This window comes from Stegodyphus dumicola, chromosome 2 (assembly GCF_044657685.1).
Source record: "Stegodyphus dumicola isolate Sdum_Otavi_A_Nest chromosome 2, ASM4465768v1".
Classification (NCBI taxonomy): Eukaryota; Metazoa; Arthropoda; class Arachnida; order Araneae; family Eresidae; genus Stegodyphus; species Stegodyphus dumicola.
In genome coordinates, this window is record NC_140769.1 from 242,750,735 (window position 1) to 242,776,892 (window position 26,158).

Consider the following 26,158-nt stretch of genomic DNA (forward strand, 5'->3'; position numbering starts at 1 on the left):
ACAACGAACCTGGAATGTGGATTGCGCCAATGGATTACTGCTTCGATTCATTGACAAATAATGAGTGTGCAAAGTGTGAGGCTATCGCTTTTGTAAAATGTGCCCATTGTGAACTGTCTTCCTGCCTGTCTCACTGTTTATTTGATGAATTGCACATCGATTGTCTCTTGTAACAGATTTTGTTGGAAGTCAATAACAAGTCACATTTTCAACATCCCAATGTATAATTTCAACGAGTTGTTCTTCCTTTATAGTGAGATCCCCACCTCTTTACTATTCATGTTCCTTACTATTCACGTGTTCATATAAACACGTGAAACGAGCATTTTAGCGACTTTTGATGTCATGTTTCCATCACTTTTCTGATCCTTTGTGCGCCGTATTGCTCCTAAACGCTTGGCCCTAAGATTTCACACTTTTTCTACTTGTGACATAAGCTTTCAGAAAATATGTGGTTTATTGGGAAAGCGGTATCAAAAGAGAGAAGTTTTACTTGTCAATTACATATGCTAATGCCTTGCCTAGTAATAATCAGCTTTATTACTAAAAAGCAATGATCATCTATCAATGGGAGGCATAAGCTATGCAGAGGACAAAGCAAAAAGTTCTGCCCCAGCCTCAGTAACTTCTGACAGATCACTCTGGCCATATATCGTCTTAAGCTGATGTAGGAAATCAAACATAACCTTGCGGGAGGTATGTATCCACGGACTTTTCTGTGATATGCTTATCTTCTAAGTATATTTTAGAGATGATGCTGGCACCTAATAGAAGTATGTATTGAAAAATTGCATCAAACACTTTCAAACACATAACATCAATTTACGAAAATGATTCTTTTTTTCCCATTGTTTTAGAACCAATTCTATTTATGGCGGCCAAATCGTTCCATTTCTAAAGATTGCTTCCCATGTCAAGAGCGCGCAATCTCTTGATTATAATATTTTTATGCTTTTTATTGCCGAGGTTACATGAATATATTGCGATGCACAGCTGAATGCTATGCTAAGTGGAACCGATATTCAACATTGATGTTTCAATCAAGAAAGAGCATGAAACATTATCATGTATTGCTTTCTCTCGCAGTCCTTTGCCTGAATATAATATTAATGTGATGATTCGGTTTGGGAATACAGAACTTGGATTTGAAATCTTTCAAGTCCGAGTTCAGTGATTTCAGTAGACAGCTCGTACAAGATTTTAATCATGGGGACATCTGCGATTAAGCTTAAGGATGTGTTTAACCAGAATGCAATTTTTTTAATTACCTTCTTTTCATGTATTTTAACAGCAGAAATTTACACGATGTTCCGACGAAGAAATTTTCCTCCAGGCTATAAATGATTGGGAAGATTCCGGTAACTTTATACACATATATACGCTTTTAAAATTGATGAAACTCTCATGCATTCAAAATATTGTAAAAAATATTGTAAATAGGCAGAAAAAGTAAAGTATGCTATAAAAAGTATCCTCTCGTTAGGTATTAAATGGATGTAATACTGAAAATTTTTTAAAAATGTTTTATAACATTGAAAATAATTTTTTTAATGGTGTAAATTGTATATTCTGGAAGCAGATTTATCGTGATTTTTAACTCGGTTTCTGTACTTTTTCTCAGCCTAAGAAAATTAAATTTAGGTTTTTAAGTATCTACGTTTTCTAATAAAATCATTTTAACTGAAGTTTGTAATTTTTCGGAAGAATTTCAAAATTACAAGGGCCTAAAAATAATTCATTTATACCTTTAAAATGTTTTTGTAAATTGGTGACAGCTGGTTTTGTGTTGTTCATAAGAATGACACCCTTTCCTCCGATTTCATGTGATACTAATGTCACATTTTACAAATATGATGATTCTTAAATACAAATTACCTTATTCACTACAAGCAGTTTTTCTATGAGCTGCCCATCTTTTAGCAAGACGTCACCAGTTTCAATGACTGCTTCAGGTATTACATGCTGTACTTCCTGAGCAATGACACCGGTATCGGTCAACTGGCTGAGACCTACATGGTCGCCAAATTCTGGTAAGTATCGGTAGCGTACTATCCTAAGATTGGCAACATTCTTCAACTGCTCCCTCGTGTCCAGCTAAAGAGAAAAAAAATTCCACTGAATGACACAGCAGGTAGTTAAATACTTTGCGTTTTCCCCCCGTTAAGAATTAATTCCCAAATACAAAGATGTCTGGATTATTGTCATGGGTTGTAATTAATTCTCAAAGAGAGAAGTAATAGGAAATTAACCTCACGGAAGAGTTAAATAAAAATTATTATGAGTCTGAAAATGTTTTGTGTGTACTACGTATGAATTTGGACATCATTACGATATTTTAAGAACATATGATTTCTTAGGAACGGTAGCTGAATCCTAAAATTAAAACATTAATGGCAATGTTTAAATATTGACATTTTTGTAAGTAGTTTCTGAATACTCTTTTCTGTGCTACTTTTTGTTAGAATTTTAAATTATTTAGCCTGTATACAACAGTCCGACTTCACAACGAAGGTCAAATAATTTATTCTCCAACGAATGGAAAACTTAAGATTTCCAAACAAATTATAAAATTATATTTTAATTATCATTAGTCATGAGAAAAGATAAAATACTTCTCATAAGAATTTTGTATGCAAAATCCATTGTTTCTGAGAAAAAAAGTTATAAGGTTGTTATTAAGATTGATCTACTGTATACCCTTTATAAGAAAGATCTAATGGATGACATCATCTACTGGGTAACATATGACATCTTTTACTAAAATCTGAGGTTTTTCTGCAATAATTTATAGCGTTAGTGTGTCAGGACTTGTGTTTCTCTTGATTTGCTTTGGAAACATGGTGTGTCCTGATTAGGAACAGGGAGCTTACTCAAGCTATGTTCAAGGTTTGTGTGTAACAGACGACACAAGCAGGAAGGGTATACGAAACCCTTTATTTTCTATACTTTTACAAGTACTCCCGAACTTAGGGATACAAAGACCAATCACTTGTGGTCTGAACGTTAGAATATAAAACTACTAACTAAAACTCTAACTAAAAGCTAACTTTGAATTAGTATACACATGCCTAGCACTAAGACTGGCCTTTATTTAAAAGGGTACGTATGTAGTACGCCGAGCTGCTGAAACTACAATACGTTTTCAAATAGCAAGAGGGCTAAACCTCTGGCCTTAAAGGCAATCAGCAACCGAGTGAAAACTTGTAAAACTGCAGTGGCAAGCGGCTTGCTTCCTAAATCTCCTTCTCTCTCCCTAACTCTTGGCAAAAAGCCACAACTTAAATACTTGGGCGTTAGCAAGACAATTTGCATAAACAAATTAAAACATTTAATTCTGGCCGGAAGTAGAAAATATGAAGTGATAGTACAGTTTTAAAATAAAATAAACGTTAGTAAAACTTAGGATCCTTACAACTGTTTAAAAAGAAAACAAATCTGAAATCTTTCAGATTTTACATTACGCCCAAGGGGACATTTTTTTAACCTTTTGCGTGATACCTTTATCTATTAAATGTTCTTTGCACTTAAACCATAAAATTCAATTTAACATCAATATCGCAAAACAATTTTAAAATGAGCATATCTTTAGAATTTTCGGACATACAGTTCCGCGCGCTGGAGACAAAAAGGTTCCCCCCCGTAGGGTGTTGCCACTGCTCGCTTTCAAATCGTTGAGTTTGTTACTCAAAAATTCGTTAAAGGTTTACAAAATATGAAATCGATAATAAAACAAATTCCAAATTTCAAATTTGGGCTTCCACATGCCCATATTCTCAGTAGGATTACGTCATTCAAAATACGATGGCTTTATGTACCGTTGTTTTATCACAACGCGAAAATGCAGATTTTTTATAATTTAATTTCTTCAAATTTAATGCAGGACTCTAATATTTGGTGGTAACAGTTTGAAAAGTGAAACGGACATTTCTAGTGAACCAACACAAAATCGCAAAACGAAAACAATAGTCTTTCAGGGACAAAGCCCCTTTGGACTAATAATTATTAAAATATTGAAAGAATGATAAAAAAATTATCCTTAAAAGGAGTTTATTTCAGGATAACAGGAAAATGAAAAGAAGCAAAAAGTGCAGATTCGTGACTTGACGTAGAACTCACAATACATAACATTAGTTAAATTTTATTCGTTATAATTTCTTGATTATTTTCAACAACTTATTTTCAAATAAAGTAAATCTGAAAAATTTTCCAATAACTAACTAAGCCACTTTTATCACCTTTCCCCCTTCCTCAACATTAACGTTTCTTCCGAAACTTTCTCAGGTTAGAAGATTTAAATGACATTTTAGTAAACAAAAAATAATTTTATTGATTTTCTTGGAATAATATAAAGTATATTTGTATATAATAGTAGCAAATCTATTGTGTAGACTTTAAGTGGGAAAGATATGAATGTAAAGTAAAAGTTATTTGAAAAAATTGAGTTTAAATGGCAACTTCAATAAAAATGTACACTTTGAGAATTTGTTTTGGAGAAACTACTCATAAGACTTAATTCCTTCTTTAATTCAGATGGGAAGTTTTAAAATTATGTCATTTAAAATGTGTTAGATTAAAATAAATGACTAAAAATTTTTCTAACTAAATCGTTCCGCATTATAATTATGTACAAGTGTATACGTTCTTTTTTTAGAGGGGGTGCAGGGGTATAGTAAAAGATTTTATTCAAAAAATTAAATTGAGAGAGATTTTTGTGCACATTTCAAAAAAGAGCCGTGCACAAAAAGTAAAATCTAAGTTCGACAATATGCCATGTTCTTTTTAGCAGGAATTGCTTAGAAGGGTTATTAAAAGACTCTTACCTCACATATATCATATTTCGCTCTTAAATCTGATGGCTGCAAGATGTGTCCAGTGACTTTGATATTGCCATGCACTACTAGAGATTCTTCTGGCCTATCCGTGTTGATGCCAACTCGACCCTGCAAAGGAAGATGTTTTACAGAATATATTATTTAAAAAAATCTTAAAAATATGACTTGCATATAAGCGTTCATTATTAAGAATACAGTTCTCCTTCGTTGTAATACGGGAACTGTAATTGTTTTTTTAACAGAATTTATAAAGCAACTCGCGTTTTATTAAATGCGAATGTTAGAGGAAAAGAAAAGTCCAATATTTACGAAATCCCAAGAAATCTAATAAATAATTTTATATTTAATAATGAATCTCAAAAATCATTTTGATGTATATCATTCGACAAAAACGTAAGCAAAAAAATCAGATAAATAGAATAGTACAATAACTGGACAATATTTCGAATATTTAAGTAGGCTAAAGGAAACAATTTGTAAAAATGTATTTAATAATGAGTATTAAAAATAATTTTTGTGAAGTTTCATTCAAAACTCATACAAACAAGAAACAGCAAATAAGTGAGAAAATACAAAATCTATAATATATACATAAATTGCATTCGTATGACTTTATGTTATACAGGTTAATCAAAATTATATCGTATATATGGTTGTAAACTACGGGTTCTTGAGATCTCTTCAATAACTTCGTCAAATGAGCAATAAGAAATTGGCAGTTTATTGGGGAATAGCATTGCACAGCAAGAATAAAAGCAATAAATAGTTCAAGGAGAACACACATAAGGCAAATCCTTTTTAACACACGAGACATCACTCATAGAGTTAACTCTAAACCGGAATTCTCTTAACTAAGTCTTTAAACAGCATTCTGAAGCAACTCAAACTCCAGCTCAAATAGAGCCGCTTAATGTAGGTTTCCCGAATTTCTAGAAGCTTCGGAAAAAATCAGTACAAGAGCTTCGAAAATACATTTTCCCAAAATTTCCAAGAAACCACCAGGCTGGAAGAAAATCGCCAGATGCCGCCTAGTTGGCGAGAAACACCAAGCCACCTTAGTAGAATTTTAGCTTATGTATCTTAGGTTCTGGTTGAGTTATTTTTACAATTTAAAAGTTGTTGGATTCAGAATCACGAGAATCCACAACTCTTTACAGGATATAAACATTTGCAGCAAAAATTCAATCACACACACACACACACACACACACACAAAAAAAAAAAAAAAAAAAAAAAAAAAAAAAGATACACAAAATAATGATACAATCAAATGGACATAATTCGAATATTTATAGAAATTAGTCGTTGTATGCATGCTAAATATATAAATGTATGTACAACAAAAAATTTCGCTTATGTGTTTAAATATTTAGCATCCATATGGCTTACGTGTATCGTAATATTATCTTTAAATATATTTGAAATTTATAATTTATATTCTTCTACTGCTTCCTCCTAAAAGTAAATAATAGGCATCGAAGTTTATAAATACAATATTTATGCGGTGTAAAAAGTACTTGAATATAATCCGTGGGAAAGGGAACTTGTATGCGAAATACACAAATTCTAACCTCTTGAGTAGTTCTTGATTAAAATTACTAAAGAGATGTGTGAAATCATACTTCCTACAGTCTACGATCAACAGCCCCACAGATGCATCACTTGCCCGACCGCAATTATTTATGCGCTTTTTCACGTATGAGGATTCGGATTAAGCAATCAAGAAGTGCAAATACATTGGCCATATTAACAATGAAAAGGAAATATGTGCTTAAGATTTCTAAAAGCAAGCTTTCGCATGGTGGGAAAGAAGACCATTTATAAATAAACTGTTAATTAAAAACATATTTATTATAAAAAATGTTATATTTTAAGTTAACATAAAAAATAGCTTACATTGTGAAATATGGAATCCAGAGTATGACCTTTCTGCCAGGAAAGTTCCATGTCATTTTCAAACTGGCCAGGATTTGATGCCTGTTGGAAGTAAACACAAAGAAAAGCATAAAATTTGAGTAGATGAGCTTCATAATTAAAGCGTGTTCTTAAAATAAAATATCTAACACCAAAGTTGAAACTTTTATTAATTTGACAGATAAAGTTTGCTTAGCATGCAAAAATTCATTGTTAAAAGTATTTAATTATTAGTGAATTAAAATATCGAATAATTTCATTAGTATCAGACAAAAATATTTGGTGGTTTGGGCTAAAATATCGAACCGATATATCATACCTTGTCATTTTCTAAGATTTCTGAATTATTAAAATAAATTCTAGGACAAGAGCATAATAAAATATCCCTTAAACAACGTAAGCAAAATACACTTAATTCGGCATAAAATTTCATTCAACATTTCTTCATGTGCAAAAGAAACAATATTTGAAAAGTATTAAAAAGATAATAGTTTAACAAATCCTCTTAATTTTTAATACAAATACGAATATTGGATCTTAAGAAATATTTAAATTGAAACCAGGAGATATATTGCTGTATTTAACAGTATATAAAACAGTGGGTTATTTAAGAAGGGGAAGAAAGTCAATTCATTTGCGAGAAAAAAAGCCAATTGGTAAAATCACCAAATCAGCTACAAGAGGGTTCATTCTTTTACTAATGTAAAACACACATAGATTTACAAAAGAGAAAAAGATGTATTGCTTTATTCGAAAGGAGAAAAACATTGATTTATCAGAGAGTAAAAGGTAAACTGATTTTTTTTAAATAATACTTCCACTGGTCTATTAGACAGTATAAAATCTACTGATACATTTAAGCAAAAAAACATTGATTTATTTGAGGAAAGGAGACTGTTTAGAACACAATCATATATGTTTTGTGTATTCCTTGTAATTAAAGCCATTAATTTATTTGGAAAAAAATTACAGTATCCTCATTGTAATTACATTAATGAGTTTTTTCTTAGTTAAATTTTAAAATTTTGTTCTTAAAAGTTAATTTTCATTGTTATATGACTCTCCCTTTTCCCACCATCAATGCAAAACTGTGCACTTAGGAATATACGAATATACTTTGCCAATATACGAAGTGTATCTATAAAATTTTAGGACTCATTTACTTTTCCATAAATTACAACAAAAATGCCAGATGATAACTGATAGCAGTTATTACTATAATATCTCATCCTGCTTTGCTTAAAATATAATTTGCTTGCAGACATAATTTTCTATGTAATTAATCGCTTGCTTTGATACAGTGAATATCTGATGTCATGGATTTGAAGCCTCCTCAAAAAAAAGTTTTTTTGCTGTTGTTGTTACTAATCTCACTTGTCTGGATTAGAACAAGTCCACTAATTATTATCGAGGCAAGGAATACTAGACTGCGTCTGTCGTTAGCCAATGCTTTGAGCACCACGCTGGTGACAGTCCGACTTTGCTCAGTTCTGCCCCAATTTTGAAGGAGAGCTTCCCCGGGGAACAGGTCCAAGGGTCTCGCACACCTCTTCTCCTACCACCAATTTTTCGAGAGGACTTTCAGCTCACTGCATATATGAGTACCCCACATGCCGCACAGACACTATACATTTACAAACATCCATGCCCTCTCCGTTATTCGGCTCTATGGTACTGTAGTCAGCGTCGCTTAGCAGCACTTTCCTGTCTGGGCGGCACAATAAAGTTTACTTACCGTAAAACGGAAAAAACACCAACGGAGACATGAAATGTGTAACTTATGTGTGAATGAAATATTAACACGATCCAATATTTTTCGTTCGAAAGGGCGATTTCGTTATGGAAACAAGAATGCTGTAAAGAGCTTAAAGAGTAGTTACCTTTTACAGTATCGAACGTATGAGAACATCAGAAATGTTCGGTAATAGTTGCTAATACATTTTTCTCTTCGTACGCTGCGCTGATGCGCTTAACTTTAGTAATGACACTGCTTACAAAACTCTCGTAGAAGATTTCTTTTTTTTTAAAAAAAAAGAATAATTTGTTTTTGCTTCTTTCCTCCTGCATTAACTACAGAACAGTAAAAAGGTCAAATATTTGCATGTCATGATTGGATCCAGATAATAATCCTGACTGTTTTTAATGAATTGTGACTAGAAATGAAACTTGGTGCTGTTTTTGTGATCCTGGGGCAAACTGAAAATCATCTTCTTGGATTCAAAAATACCCATAACAGCCACATAAACGTGGGTATCAGAAATCTCGGGTCAAGGTAATGTTGAAGACCGTTTCTGAATGAAAATGAATAATTCATAAGAAATTTGCTTCTGAGGGATTGAAGTGAACTCCATATTTTATAAAGACAAAACGGACAGAATTCTGAAGCGAATTTAGAGCGTTAGAGCTGGAAAATTTAATCAAATAACGGGTTATCCAGCATGATAATGCGCCATCACATAAGTCAAGCAGATGATCACAGTGTTCAACCTTCCTCCTTATTCGACAGATTTGGTGCTTGAAGATTACTCTCTACTCTCTAAAATTAATTCTAACCTCAAAGATAATTACCCTGCTGGCCATTCAAATTAGTATACCAGAAATTAAAGCAAATAGTAGAATTTTATTTATTACACTATAATGCGAGGAAAACATACTTCAATTTACAAGTGGTTTGAGGTAGACAGTATACGAAATTCAGTACATACAGCTTCGACTTCTAACAGGAAAAACGACTGTAATCCATCTGAGCTTGGATAATAGACAGGGATACTTCATTCCATGCGGCTTTAACTCTGTTCCAGAATTCCTCAATCGCCGTGGCTGAAGAGTGGTGGTGTGCCAATTTTTTGACATCCTAAAGACCAAATGTTGTCAACGTGTGAGAGGTCTGGAGGACGCGCTGGCCAGGCCAAAAGCCTACCCTCTATATCGAGAAAATTCATGACAGCATAGACAACATTCCAGGGTGCATTATCTTGTCAATAAAGGCGTTACATCAACCTCAAATATAGCGCACAGCCAAGGACAACAGCACATTAAAACTGTAATGACGGCTGGCCACATTACCGGCTATGAGAACAAGAGGTGCCCGAAATGTGTGTCCAGTGTACTCCATACAACAGTCCAGTTGTTGAGTCCGTATGACGATGACTAAAGCAAACTGGCAATGTTCGTCCCCCTCAATGCTTCCCCACAGGGATATGTCTATAATGATATTGTATGGAGAAAAGGAATTTGTCTGAAAAGACAACGAGGTGCCACTTCTGTTCCAGTGTCGCCTTTCGTCACATCTATGGAGGCGCGCCTATCTCTACTGCAGCATCAAAGAAAGCCTCAAAATGGTCCTCGTGTTAATAGTCCGTGGAGCTGCAGAGTAGTAGTGCTGTCCATGCGGACACTTGCGATATTGCATTTGAATCAAGTTTCTGATTCTGGGTCCGTGACGTGGCTGTACGATTCCACAAGACCGAAAGACAATAGCTCTGTTCTCTAGGGCGTTAGTGGCCGGGGCCTCTGAAATCCTGCATAGCTTTCGATATAACTTTACAGGACTCATCGATAGCATATTCAGACAACGATCATGGTACCAACATAAGCAGCAATGTCGTATAACGATAAATCGTAGTCCTGATAAGCCACGATCCTGCTGCGGCCGAATATTGAAGCGTACTGGTAGTTTGAGCTTAGCCTTTCTACCTAAGGCATAGCACGACATTTACACAAATAACCGACGTCCAAATTTGTTTTCTGAATGAGAAACCAGATGTGTAATCTTCATATTTATACACACTGTCGATAGCGTTCATCATATCTGCTTTTTGTGTGTATGTGCTGAAATGCTAATTATTTCCAGATCCCAGCATGTAATACCTTTTATACAAATGTGACGTTTGTTATATGCTGCTTTCATAGTGTAGCAATTTTAATAGCCAGTAGTGTATTTTAATAGTACAGAAAAGGTCCAGAAAATTGTAACTAGAGACTTCAACAGCATTCCAAAAGACGAGTTCTACAAAAGAATTAAGCACTTGCATAATTGTGACCAGATTCACAGGAAAAAAAAAAAATTTAACTTTCGTTTTTGTACAAACTTAAGTTCAAGAACTTTGTACGCGCATTTGTATTACGCTGCAAAAGTAGAGTTTTGCAGACAATTTACCTTTAAGGGATAAAGAATTTTGTTGCGAAGCCTGGTTTACAGAAAATCGTAAAAGAAATATGATTTTCAAACAACAAGTACTTCTTTTTTCTTTCGTTAGTGCTTAGTTACTTTATTAAAATAAGTACAATTTGTACCTTGTTGGCAATACTGAGGTCGAAAAATAATGCTTACTTTTACGAACTGCAAAGCTGTTTTGTTAAGCTTCCTTTCAATCTGAAGGACTAGAATACTAAATTATAATGCAGAAACCTTTTTCTTTGAAAAGCAACCGTATGAAAGAGTCTAAAAAAAACCTAGAACATTTAAACTCCTGTTCCAGATGAGAAGCCCATACTGCAATATTTTAAAAGGAAAGGGCAATATTTTATGTATATTGCAGGAACAATTGTTCATGCTTCATTCAAAACAAATTTCCATTTTCTGAAGGTTGTGAAAAAGAAATACATATTACATCCATTGTTTATTATTAACATAATAAAAGTTTCTCTTAAAAACGAAAACATGCGTTCACCTTAAAATTTCTTTCACTGCAAATAAACTTTTTATGTTTTATTAACGTGCACTGGAATCTGACATATATACGTGACAACGGTTCACAAAGGTTTAAATTAAAATTAAGAAATGAATAATGTTTAGTTGTATGAACGAGACCTCTTAGAGACACAACTCACACCCATATATTAAAATGTACTATCAAGTCCTTTATTTAGTAAGATTGTAGAGACATTAGGTATTTAGGAACCGGGCAAGATGAAAAATTAGCAACGCCAGAAGTGTAGAAAACATGTTGTCTGAGTAAATAGTGATTGAAGGAAAGGGAGAAGCCAGCAGGTATTCAATAGCCGCAATTATGTCTTGCGTTTCTGGCTAGAAAAAGCTGTTCCAGGTTTGTAGATAACGCTTCCAAGTGTGAGTTGTACGTTCGCAAACGAGCCAAACAAAGGCGCTGCCTACTCTGTTAAAGGTCTTGGAACGATCTGTAAGAATGGTAAGCTCTACTCTTTGTGTGTGTTGATGGTGCCGATTGCTATTGATCTTAACATGTGTATCCCAGCCCTTAAGCCCTGGGTGCGTGAGAGTATAGGGTTTATACTGTACTATTAACACTTTACTGGTCTGAATGTTACATTATGGAAACTGGCATCCTCTCTCAGCTGTATGACCATGGTGTAAGCGGCCTCTTTTTCTACTCAAAGCAGAATCAATCCTGCGAGGATAATGTCAGAATTGCTAGCTGATGTCGTGTATGCCTTGCATAGGTTTTTTAGCAAACGGACTGATTTTGAGCAGATGTTTCTGTTTCCGGCCCCTGATTGGCTGAGCCCAGACAGCAGCTGCATAAAGGATGGTCTTCTCAACAACAGTGATGTAGAGAATTTTACAAATGGGGGAGTTTTGTCCTGATAATCGCTCCTTGTAAATGGCGAGCCTTAAGTGCTATGGTTTCAGTTTTAGTTAAGTATTGTACGTAAAGGATACGCATCAGTTCCTTTATTCCATATAAGACCCAGAAATTTTAATTCCGGTACGGTCTTAATGTTTTCCCCTTAAGCATGATGCACGGGTTTCATGTGGGGTTAGTACGAAGCTTAGAAATTATCAGGACCCTTGATTTCTCTGCAGAGCTCTGCAGTTTGAGGTTATGACATATGGCTGTAAACTGACTGCAGATGTTGTACTTCTTTGTTCGAGTTCGTCCCGAGTACGCCCTTTGACGAGAAGTGACATGTCGTCCGCAAATGCGATAAGGTATACCTAGTCTGGTCAGCTGGCAGTTAATATAGAATTAAAAGTGATGTTCTACAGTATATAGCGGGCACATGAGTTCTGAGGAGAGCCTCGTTTTTACTCTTTTTTGGTTATACCTTGCCTGTGGGCAATGACGAAAGTGAGGTCTTAGTAAGAATGATGATAACTCCAATGTACAACAGAAGATGTTTCCGAGGGATAATAGAGTAACAGACCAGCTGTCGATTCATGTGGCCTAGAATTACTTCCCTAAAGAATTCATGGTCATTCTGGTTGTGACTCAGTAAAATAGTGCTTTCTGTACCAGCTTTTGATTGCGTTTGTAAGGAGGCATATTGGTAATTCTTACCATTAACGAGTAACTTTAAAGCGAGTTACTTTGCCTAGATACCTGGAAAAAGCGTGACGCAGTCGATAAAATAGTAACAGCATAAGAAATTGTTTAACAAAAATAAAATTAAATCTAATGATGCGAGCATGTTATATTTGAATTTTTTATGTGGAAATAACAGAGAACTTTATTTTTTACTTGGTTGGAATTAGAGTGAATGCCGCTGTAATACGCAACTCAGTTATAAGTTAAAAAATAAATTTAAAATAGGAAATTTGAGTCAATATAAGGGCTAACTGATCTGTGTGTTATTGAGATTTCGGTGTGGTGTATTATTCGTTTTCAGCGCAAATATTTTAAATAATAAATTCCTTAAGCTAAAATTCCTGGCGAAGCTTAAGCAAAAATAATCATATAGTACAACAATTTAAAAGTTTCAACTTTCACCTTTAAATCTGTTCTCAGAAATTTAAGTATAAGAATTTGTGAAGGAAAATCTATCACTGTAATGAAGCTTTCTAGAGTTTGGCTAAAACTATTTTATAATAAAATTCTCATGCAGATATTATAACTGTTGCTATGCTTTAATAAACGAATTCTATCATTTTATTGTAAAATATTAACCTTATTCTTGATACATATCCACGATACACTGATTCAATTTACCGAATTTTATATAATGTAAAAAGGGTTTAAAATGCCACCAGAAATTGCAACTAAACATGTTGTTCTATTTGCTGTATTATTACGGTTTCCCTACATACTGCATGTAATTTGCAGTACCGTTAACCAGCTGACTTCACGTAGAACGGTACATTCTTGACCCCCTGGAGAGGTAAATAGCGGTAAATAAGAAAAAGAATTGCATGATGCTGAAGAATCACTAGGGAGTTTGATGATGGACGCTGGAAAAATGTGCAATGACCTCGCCGAGACGCGAGCCCTGGCCCTGTCAAATATGCGTCAAGTATGCTTCCAGTTACACCACGAAAGCATGCAAAAAGCAGGGAGAAAATACCTTATGGTATAATAAATTAAAAGTTATAAATCGTAGCGTTAAATCACATTGTAAAATAAAATTCATAGATAAATAGCAAATATCTAAGGTACAAAAATCTATCGTTTTCTATTGTTAAATATTGCAGAACATTTCAACTTATAATAAATAATTTTATAAAAGTATAAATACAGCAAAATGACAGTTAGTAATAACATATAATCAAAAAGTAAAATACATTGCTCGTTACTTGGAAAGCACTTTTTTTTTTTTTTTTGGAAACTGAAAGTTCGCTGTGTTAGCAAGTTACGCGAAATCGAAACTTACTCTCACTATTATCTTCTCTGATGCATGAGCCACAACCGTGATTGGTACATCTCCAGCCACGTGAGCACATAGGCTTACCACCAAGAAAAAAAACCTCTGATCAGGATTAGGTTTGCCCTTTTTCCTCATATTGTTGGATGTAGTTTCGCTAAAATGTAGTCGGCCAACTGTTGTCTTCGTTACTTGATCAGTCACCATTTCTAGTCTAGGAAAGAGAAGTCTACGCTGAGTCTGGCAGAAAACGTTCAGTAAGGAAATTTCACAACTACATTAACAATAATTACATAACTGTAATAATAATTATTATTATATTTTATATTTTTAAGACAGCAACTATGAAGAAGAAGAAAATAAAAATTTAAATCAATTTTACTCAATTTATTAAAGATGTTACGAACCGTATTGCAAGTGTTTCGCTGCGCATGCTCTGTTTCGTTTTAAATAAAGATGAACTTAAATACATACTTTTTAGATGTTTTAACAACCTGTGACATATTTAAAAGCATATGTATTATTATGCTGTAATTGCTTTAAGGAAAAGGAAAGAGAAGATTACTACTTTGATTAAAAATATTAAATCAAAAGCATACAACTTACTAAAACTTGTTCTTTTCAGAACTCCATGTGCATAATTACAGATTTAACAAAAGCCAAGCACAACTGCCATTTTCTTTAAAAAGTATTTGAAATTCATTTTAATGAATATTTTGTAAATCAGTCACAAACGGATGACAATGACTTGTCTGGAACCAAAATCTAGTCGTCCCAAAGAAAGTCCTTAAAACATTATTTATCTGAAAACAGTGTTTAAAACTTAAAATAAGTAGCTAATAATCAATATTTAGAAACAGACCATCAAATACTGACTTGATTCAAACATTTGCCCATTTTGTGAAAAAAGCTAAAAGTCGTTGTCAAAATTTGAAATGTCATATGTTGTAGAGTATTGTATGTTAATTAACAAATTATTATGATTTAAATCTTTATTATAATGTCTCCTTTTCCATAGTCCTCACCAGGATACAAATTAGTTGGCTGAGTGCTAAAATCGAGGGTTTTTGAAAGTTTTAGTATTAGAACTTTTGACCTGCAGTTTTGGTCGTCCAGTCCTGCCAGAGTATATCCCGACTTTTAGATATTTGCTAGCCGACTTAAAACGGGCATTCAACTACTGAGCTAGCTTAAATAAACCACTCTGTAGAGTCGAGTTTGAAGAGGTTTGTATTTGTTTTCTTAATTTAAAAAAAACACTGAACTTAATTTTTAAAAAATACTGAAAAATACAAAGGATTTTGATTTAATTCCTACACGGTTAGGATCATATAATGCAAGCTTTCATATTGTTACGAAACATCTAGCCGCGGTAATATAGCTTCCCCGCAAAGTTTAGGGTTGTCAGAAAAAGGATAAGGAAAGACAGGGTTGCCATATTTGGCGAGAAATCGCCTGTTTGGCTACAAAATTGACGATATGCCACAGACGGATGGAGAACCTTCTGGAACGAAAGTTCTTACCGGTTTGGCCCAGAATGTTCTCGAACACAAGCCAAAAGCTTTATAAACCTTGCTGGTACGCAAAAAGTCAGTCAGCCATTCAGTGCTTAGCCCTCCGAGTTCATCGTCAGTCGTTGGTGCATCGAGTTCTAGTGCATCGAATCGTTCTAGTTGGTGCATCGAGAGGGTGCATCGTTGAGGCTATCGAGTGTACCGTCTAGTGCTTCGCGAGCTGTAGCATGGAGAGTCTCGAGAATACGTAGAGTTCCGAGAACGACTGAACTGAGTTGGGAGCTGTTCTCTGGTGCTTTGCCCTGAAGCTGTCTTCACCGTTATAACCTGATAGCCTGAAAGCTGTGGTATTGATTGTTTCAGCTTGTTTGCAGTTTCGACAGCTGTAAACGTTCTAGTGCATCGAGTGCATCGAGTTCTAGTGCATCGAGTGCATCGAATCGTTCTAGTTGGTGAAGCTGTTCTGAGTAATACTAGCTAATAAATTGTATTTACGTCCTTCATCAAGTGTTGTTGTTAATCACTCCAAATCCACAAACACCCCGTACCGTAAGAAAAACTTAACAATATATTTGTTTTAAATGGAGTACTTAGATTTGCGTACATAAAAATACGTAGACTTGTAATGAGGACAAAATAAAACATCCATTTTAATAGATGTGGATTTAACAGAGAATATGTTTTTAATATCTCAACAAATATTTTCAGTTTTTACAAAATCCAAACTGTGTAATATAACGTAATAAACCTGAAAGTTTGAATCTAAAGTGGCAATACTTACGGTACTGGATGGAAAGGTCGTTTACTTCTGTCTGATTGTGACTGTTCCACTTTTATTAACTGAGTAGGTGATTCCATCTAGGAAAAAAAGAGCATTACATATAGAAAACCAATTAGATACAGATGAACATTTTTTAAGAATGAAAAGTACTAATGTAATAAATGAATTGACCTGCAAATAAAAAACTGCGATTTTGTTTTTACTAAACAAGGGGAGGCATAAATTGGTGAAGTAATATATCGTAAAGTTCTTAAGTCTTTAGTATCTAGTTTTTAGTGTCTAGTCTTAGCTAGTGTTTAGTCTACTTCTTAGTAAGTTCTCAGTTCTTAGTTTCATTGATAGCCAATGAGAGTCAATAAAATCTTACCGAGTCAATATTTTATATTTTTATATTATGAAGCATTTGAACGAGACATCCAATAAATCTTCCTAGTATTTTAATAACACTTCCATTAAAAGTATTTTAATAATGTTCAAATTAAAATTTCATTCGAGATTTAGAACAGAAGTATAACAAAGAACTGAAAGAAATTCTTGTAAATATCGCTGATATAGTCCAGCGTTGTTATTTGCCAATATTTTCCTATTTTAATTTTGCTCATCCAATATTGCATGGCTTTTAATTGCTTTTTCTGGCTTTGAGAGGATATTTTACAGAATGTGAATGCATAATAACATAGAAATATGTTTGTTCTATTTGGAGTACATTGGCTAGACAGATCTAAGAAGGCTGCTGTATAATGCGATTCTTAAAGTAGCGCTCGCATATAATAACAGCTGAACAAATATGTGTTCCTAAATCATTCTAAGCTAATGAGATATTTGAAGAAAAAAGTGAATAGAATGTACGATACGTTTAAAAACTATACTGTTGTTTCTACTTAGCTATATCGTAGTTTTTACTTAGTGTTCTGTTTAACTTTTCAGAGAGCTGTAAGAACTGGTGCATAACTAATAGTAACAGACTTACTTTCACTCCATGGAAATGGAGAGAGAACTTTTCGATGGGTTTAGTTCCTTCTGGCGTCCGGACGTAGTGAGCTTCCGCCAGAGGTTGGACATGCACTGTTACTTGAAAATGATTTTTTTTCTGACATACGAAGGATTCATCGGCATTGCTGTAGTTGAAGCCCTTGTCCGCATCCACACGGAAGTTCGGAGAAGAACTAAAAACGGAAATTTTTTTTTTTTATTAAAGATGAAATGATAGAAATATTTTTGTAAACCCACCTACAAAATTCAGATGTATGATTTTCAAACAACAGTTTTTTACAAAGAACGTGTATGTAAAGAAGGAAAGCTTCCATAGACATAGTGTAAGCCAGTCTGACTATCGTGCTGCTACATCGTGGAAATTCTCGTCGCTCAAATCGCCAGGTGTACAGGAAATTGAGGAATACTGCGCAAAAGCAAAAAACTTAAAGGATTTACATCGTTCTTTGGCAAAACTTTTTGCGAAATTTAAACTCAGATTTTGTTATTCAAAATAAATAATCCATTAATTAACCTACTTGCACGAAGCAATGATTTGATTTACGTCGATACGGCAAGGGGTAAAAATGCTGTTATAGAACTTTGAACTCATAACAAATATACCTTGGACCTGCAGTACTAGCTCAACAATTATTCAGAGCGTGCGCAATAAGTTACTTAAGGCTGGAACTGCTTCGACACCAGTTCAACGGCTATTTCGCGCATGCGCTAAAAGGTATTAAGGCTGGATTGATAGCCTCTGTGAAGTAAACTTGGAGTATATTGTTTCGTGTGCAATCTGACAAAGCTTTCGAAGCCTGCTTTGACGAAGCTTTCGTTCTTAACTCCTCCGTTTGTTAGGAGCATTATAGAAGATTAATCTATAAACCAGCTCACAATTCAAGCGTTAATCATTCCGAACAAGACCTTTTCTGTCCTATTAATGATTTCCTGAAAGTGACTATAGTTTTAACATTAAAAATGTTATTTCTTCCAATGCGCTATTGGCAAAAATTTCGATTATTTCCAGTCACAGAATATCATTGCAGGTAACTTTTTGCTAAGATTTATGAATAAAACTCTCACGCATGTAAGACTTCTATTTTATGCGATTTGCGAATATAGACGTTTTTTTACATCTAATAAAATTTTATAATATAATTTTACGATTTAAATTTTAATAATTATGTACTGATTCAGTTGCTGTTATTTAATACATATAACCCTATTTTATAATAATAGTAATGACATTCGTGAAACTTACATTTTAAAATGACGAAGGAATTCAATTAAGGATAATGCGTTAAAAATATGGAGCTTTTTTAATAAAAATGCTAATAATCATTCAAAAACTCTTCTCCTCTTTAACAACATGAAAAAAAAAAAAAAAAAAAAAAGTTGATTATTTTTATGCTACCGTCAAAAGTTAAAAATTCCTTAAATCCTTATAGCTTCTTTCTTCCCTCATACTTTGTAAGGTACGTAAAGCTTTTTCCATTTTTGTCCTCTCTCTCGCTCACACACACATATGCTCTTTTCCCACTTCTAAGTTAAGATAACAGCTAATTAAATTAAAAACTGATGATTTCTGTGGGAAAAGCTCTTTCTATATTTCCTGCTGAATATGAAGATCTAAATGCAAATCTCAATGTTCACAAGTTAATTACATCAGGATACATTAGACATACTTATACATCATACATCAGTGAAAAAAATAAATAAAAGAAAATTCAAATATTTTTTCAGAAATACTTTCTTAATGTGTGTGAAATGCTTATAAAATTATAAAGCGTTAAGTTAAAGTTAAATTATAAAGAATAAAAACGCTTCGCATCTGTTGCTAAATCTGTTAACATTAAACACTATTTCCCATGCTGACATTATGATATTCTAGAAACGATCCATTATGATATTATTGATTGCGATTATAGGTATTCTCAAACTTTATTACTCTGTTCTCCGTTTTCATTATGCATCAGAATCCCCCCTTAAGGAGATTTTTAATGTTATTTAAGTTATGCATTTGAAATAATAAGTAACATTGAAGTTTAAAAAATTTTATTTCAACATCCTATAAAGATACATATAAATTTAAGGTTTATTGTATTTAATAAATATGAATTATTTATATCCTTATTAATTTATAAATTATTATCATGTTTAATGAATATAATAAAAGAAATGCTTCTATTGCTTTCATGGCACTTAGCTAATGCCTAAATTTAACATTTTAAAACCCTTTCAAGTTTCGTGATTTCGATCATACCTTAAACATTCTTTGCATTCGGCTTTTTAGTATAGTTTGAAGCAATCATTTTGAGATCGAACAATCACCTCCGGTCGTAAAATTCCTGCCTCAAAAGAGGAAATTATCAGTTGAAAAACCCCGGTGCCAAAATTTAAATAACATTCTAAAAAATTCACTAATTATTTTATTTAAGTATTCAGTATAGGTCTTAATGCTTGGTTCTTTTTACTAATATATGCATTTATTTTTATACTCCATATTCCATAAGTTATATTTCATGAGTAGTTTAATAAAATTTGGACCTCTGATGTAAAGCAGTGGCTATGAAATTCTAATAAAAAAACTGTAAATTGTTTCATTTTTCTTATTCTTTAAAACAGGATCCTTACATTTCTTTCATGTCCTTATCTAGCAGCTGCGCCCATGTATTCTGCTGAAATGGTTGGAATCGGATGCACTGGTAACTAGAATCCACGAACAAGGCATTCGCATCGGCCGCACTCAAATCGAAATTGTAATCATCCTCACCAGATGGCAGCACCGTCGTCGTCGGATCGGGTGAAGGAACACCTTTGGCGCAACAAAAAAAAAAAAAAAAAGATGATCTTATTTTGAAGCAAACATTTAAAGAACTTTAAAGAAAGTGGTAAGAGAGAGAAAGAAAAGAAAAGAAAGGAAAAGGGAAGGTTGACTTATTAACATAATTGTTAGTAGCTTTATAAGAAGTCACTTACTTGGTTCCGTTTTGACTTGAACCGCGTTGCTATTATGATGATTTCTGTGTTGTTTCGGTGACTCTGGTAATTTCCGTTTCTTGTTATTCGTTGTTGTTGATGTGACAGGACTTGATAAATTTTCGTACAAAAATTCGTCGCCCCTACAACATACAATTAAAAACATTATAATGTATCATGATTACTATTAATCGGCAAACCACGACACCGTTTTTGACAGAAGACAACAAATCTAAGGAATCTCTTTTATCTAAGGAAACAAACTATGAAAACAGACACAATTTTTTTCTTTCTTTAATTAATTTTTCTGAAACATAGAAAAATACTTCTGCTAAAATTATGCGCAAAACATCTCACACACATTTTAGCTATGATAAATCTTGTCTCTGAGTTCGTTTCAAGAAAGATCTTGCTATGAGTGTAGTTTCCTTTCCTCAGAAGCAAAAACAGCGATATATTGGAAATTAACAGGGATTATAAAGACAGAGGAATGATTCAATGAAGTATGCTATTTAAGTAATGCATTTAAATTCAAAAAAAGTATTCACTATTCACTATTCAAAAAAATTTTAATGGTAATTTTAACCAAAGAAAATCGCTGAAATGCTCAAGAATACTAGTAATAAGAAGTGAATCTCTTTTTATTTCGTAAGATTTATTTCTTTTGTAGAAGGAATAAAAAATTCTCATTGAAATGCCTTGAGATTCTTTTAAGCAAGCTAACTTTTGAAAGTGATCAGAATTCACAAGCATCTGGTAAGTTTACTATACATTTTAATTTTGGTGTATTCGGATTTTTTGCGCTCAATTTGTATTGAGAAAACGCATATATAAACCAGTTAAGTTAAATACAGGGTAATGTATCTAACAACAGAGAAAGACGCCAGTTAAGTTAAATAGAGGGTAATGTATCTAACAACAGAGAAAACGATACCGCTGTAATCCTTCTCTAGTAACGATGCAAAAAGAACGATTCATAGCCATACATTTTTCAGTCGGATGCGATATTTAACACATAAAAAGTTTCGAATCTATAAGCTAATTCTCTCTCATAATACCAGCAACAATGGCACGCAGTTTTTAATGATTTTCGTCTTTTTAATCAAATGGTCGTAAAAGCTCGAGTTCCATTCAATTTTTCACCTATATTCAATTTTAATTGATTAAATGCGGCAAAAAATTGATCGTAATTGATCAGAAATCAATAACGCGAGCAAAAAAACAGGCTTTCTTCCTTATATGTATGGGTTTTGTAAAACTTACAAACTTTCTATTAACAAACTCTACGATTTGAAAGCGAGCAGTAGCAACACTTTACGAAATAAAACATTTTTATCTCCAACGCCTGAGACTGTTGCCACTCGGAAAAATGAGGGCAAACATTAACGCTTTCAGAGTTTTTAATTAATATTTCGACTGATTAAAGTCGTGCGAAGATGGGAATAGTTGAAATAGCTTCCCACAAATTTTTGGAATCGGGAATAATGTATTTAATGTTTGGCAATGCTATTTTTATTTCATTGTAAACCTTAATTTTTTTTTATTAACAAACTCTAGGATTTGAAAGCGAGTAGTGGCAACAACTTTCGAAATAAAGCAGATTTTCATCTCCAGCTTGCGAGACTTGCCACTCGGAAAAAATGAGAGCAAATTTCCGAGTTTCTAATTAATATCTCTGATTTTAGGTACTTTTTTTTTGGAAAAAGTGGACGTCGACCTTTTCCAGGACTCAGAAAAGAATCGTAGAAAGTTTGGCGACGATAGCTGTAGTAGTGACTGAGTTATTAGAGGACAAAAACACAGACTTTCTTCTTTTTACATACATAAATCATTTCAAAATAGCTTTAGCACATGTCTATAGTTACGATTTACTGTGACCTATGTACAGTTAATTTGAAATAAAGTGGGGGGAGGGGAAAGGAGATTTCTAGAAGAAAATAATGTTATTAATAAGCAATAATAAATACACATATATATTACTGTTAACAATTAAGTTATGAATATGGATTAATTTGTAAACTTTAATGTTTGTAAATATGCAGTACGAAAGAGAACTTCAAAAGTTTCTGCGATCCACCCAAAATGGCTCTTGATTCATTCGCTGAAAGTGAACCACTAATAGATATAAAGCTGAATTTTTAGAAAACGAAATAAATGTTCGTTTTCGAACAAAACGAATTATTAAACGTGTATTAGACAATATTTAACAACAGTCGGTAGTGCTTATCAAAGTTTCCTGATGAACATTAAAATTTCCGGCTTTAACCAGAATACAGAAAGTGTCATATTATTGTGACCTCTAAAGATTTCGAAACGAAATAATGTATATTCACACAAAATAATTTCAAGCATAAAATTAGAAGATTGTTTAATGACAAAAACAGTATATTTATATGTAACCGCTTTATCATATTGTGGCTCACCAGCGGCCGAGCGGTAAAATCGCTGAACACTGGCAGTTCGGTCCGAGGTTCGAATCCCGCGAACGGGCTGGCTGCATGGGCGTTTTCGTGGTTTTCCCCATGTGTAACGTGTATACGAGCCAGTTTCCCTTAGAAAGTCCTCCACGAAGGCATCCCTTCTCTTAGGCAGATAGCCCTCGAGGCTTTGCCATAATCACGCACACACACACATTATCATATTGTTTTTAATTCCTTGTGCGAAGCAAAAAGGAAGTATTGTAATGGCGAAAAGCTTCAGGCAGCATATTTCAACGAAAATATCCATTTTGACCCGTATCGAATGCAATTTAACGATGTTTTTGCGTGATATCTGTACGTAAAGACAGAATAAAAGACTCTTTTCCTCCAAAAAAAAAAAAAAAAAAAAAAAAAAAACTGCTTTAAAATGAATTCCGAAGAGAATTTTTCGTGGCGTCTGTACCAACGTATGAACATACGTACGTATCTCGCATAACTCAAAAACGAGTAGCCTCAGAACGTTGAAATTTTCTATATAGGACTACTATAACATGTAGATGTGCACCTCGTATTTTGGTTTCAATCGGCCGCGCCAAACGTATATAAATATATTTATAAATATATCCACTCTGTTACCCGGCTCAGTGATCTCAGTTTCTTTACTCTTATATGTTTGTAAATTGTACATTTTTTGCTTTAAAAATGATTGAATTATGTTGTTTTTATCTTCCGGTTAAGATTTTTATGCCTTTAGTAAATCTGTATGCAATATTTTTAGAATTATCAACAATTTAAAAGTTGTTTAAATGCCGCTAAGCCTATTTTGATGGCGGCCATTGCTTGTTTACATTTGAAACAGCAGAGTAGTGAATTTGTTGCCAATCTAGAGAAACGTAGCTTCGCAACAACAAAGTTAAACGCCTTCATTTATTATTGCGATTTAAATCATGCTTAATCCTTTCTGGAATTTTTTCGAGGAAATAAGTGTTTAAGATTTAATTAATTTTTAATAATTAGTAATTTTTAATAGAGATATTTTGAGTTTTTATGTATTTTTGCCTTATCGCGAAGTGAGAACTGAATTAATTGAATGAGAAATACTCAATCGTCTGTGAGAAACTGTTTCTTTTTTGTTTTGTTTGCTTAATTTCTTTTATACATCGTTCTAGCTTTATTATAGTATTTGGATAGAACATGTGGCAACAATTAGATAATTCTTTATATGATATAAATTTTGTGCATTCGGAGTTAAAATGTGAACGAAATATAATACTGTTAAGTGAACCTAGCGCCAGAGTGTCGCTATGGTAAACAAATAGAGTGAATTATAAAGAATGCACTTATTCTATTGTGGTTTATGCGCTGTCGGCGAAGTAGATTTAATTCAATCCAATAAGTTTAAACAAAATGCAGGAAAAAATGCGTATAATTTAATATTCCATACAAGGAAGTCATGTGGTGTACACATCAGTTTTTTTCTGTTACATATTACACCATGTAAACATATTTATTAGGACATATCTTTGATAATTTCATAAATTTGCCAAAAATATGAAGTTTGTGGAACTATGTTTGGTAAAACGCCACACAAAAAACGCCGATCTATTGAATATTGCCAGAGAGTATTGTGTCTTTCCTGAAAAATCAGGTTTAAGTTGCCGTAAGCCTGCACTAACTTGATTTAAACAGTTTCCAAATCAATTTTACCTTAGCATTGTTAATTTCCAGCTTGTTCTTTTCTATGGATAGAAGGATTCTATGGATGAAGCTATTTGACATGTTTTCATGAATGGAAGGACTACCTGACTACTAGTTATAAAAGGCAATAATTTAATAATTGTAATAAATTCAAATCTTGTGAAGTTTGTATATGAATCTAAACCCGATCATAGATATTTAAGGTATAATCATAATTGTACAAATTTACAAGATTATATCTTTGATATTTTAAATGTAAAAATTTATAGATATAAAAATCTGTCAGAAAATTAAAATGTTATTGAAATTATAAAAATATACTAAATAGTATAAATGTAAAAATTAATAAATTGCATCTCAGAATAAATACAGTGTGCCGCCACATCCACAATTTACCGTATCTCCGTCCGTCTAGATAAATTTAAAACTAAATATTTTAAAAGTAGTAATTTCTAAATAACTAAACGAATGGCAAATAAGGCTGTACAGCTAAGTGACTCTGAGCAGCGAAGGTTCTTAACACCTGGGCTAGTGCTGCATCCGTTTTGTGTTTCAAGGGAATTTCTAAATGACATTAATTAATAGTTGCAAAAATATATAAAGTTCTCTGATACGATAAAGACATTGACAATAATGCATCATACATTTCAGCATGTAAATTAACCTTTGAATGAAAAGATTTTGAGTACAATATGCTTTCGTTTTTCCTATTATTTTTACCAATAAGTCCTGGAACGTATTGTATGTGTATGTGTGTGTATTTAATTATGGCAAAGCACACTAGGGCTATCTGCCTAAGGGAAGGGATGCCTTTCGTGGAGGACTTTCTAAGGGAAACTGGCTCGTATATACGTTACACATGGGGAAAACCACGAAAACACCCATGCAGCCAGCCCGTTCGCGGGATTCGAACCTCGAACCGAACTACCAGTGTTCAGCGACTTTACTGCTCGGCCGCTGGTGGGCCCTGGAACGTATTATCTGTGGATATGGCAGCACTATTGCATTCTATTGAAGAAATTAATTATTCAGAGATATACAATACGCTAAATGATGTAACTATAGCTAACAATGCTACATATTTTGCGTAAGATTAAAAGATAGATATCATCATAAACTCACCCTGCATAGAGATGACCCAGGTGTGTTCCGGATGGCGTCAGTAGTTGGGGCTGCAATTGATTACCAACAAATGGAGACAACAGTGATTGTGGAATTTGTGTCAGCAGTTGGCCAGTTAGAGAACTGCTGGAATTAGCTGCGAGTACGGGCATGGATGCTGAGTGAGTAGAATGAACTGGTATTGGACTCGCAGGAACAGGCTAGAAGAGATCGAATAAATAATGAATGCAAGAGCAGAAAAAGAAATTTGGTTGTTAAAACTTCCGTGCCTTTTCCCTACTAACTAACTGTAATAATGTTATTTAATAAAAAGTTAGTCTCAAGACAGAAGACAATACTGCCCACTTCAGTTTGAAGTGCAACAAT

General features: G+C 33.5%; 1 protein-coding gene across 2 annotated transcripts in view; it reads right to left on the bottom strand.

Moving 5' to 3' along the window:
- Nucleotides 1–26,158, bottom strand: part of LOC118197771 (uncharacterized) — a 186,379-nt gene that overhangs the window by 32,944 nt on the left and 127,277 nt on the right. The window contains exons 6-14 of one of the 2 annotated variants that reach the window (XM_085811954.1): nt 25,793–25,992; nt 20,553–20,695; nt 20,208–20,388; nt 17,569–17,764; nt 16,599–16,675; nt 14,313–14,517; nt 6,729–6,809; nt 4,821–4,940; nt 1,876–2,094 (exon numbers count right to left, since the gene is read on the bottom strand). In XM_085811954.1, the coding sequence (XP_085668080.1) occupies nt 1,876–2,094; nt 4,821–4,940; nt 6,729–6,809; nt 14,313–14,517; nt 16,599–16,675; nt 17,569–17,764; nt 20,208–20,388; nt 20,553–20,695; nt 25,793–25,992 (1,422 nt within the window). Of the gene's footprint in view, nt 1–1,875; nt 2,095–4,820; nt 4,941–6,728; nt 6,810–14,312; nt 14,533–16,598; nt 16,676–17,568; nt 17,765–20,207; nt 20,389–20,552; nt 20,696–25,792; nt 25,993–26,158 lie in introns of both variants that reach the window. The other variant, XM_085811953.1, reaches the window with a different exon arrangement.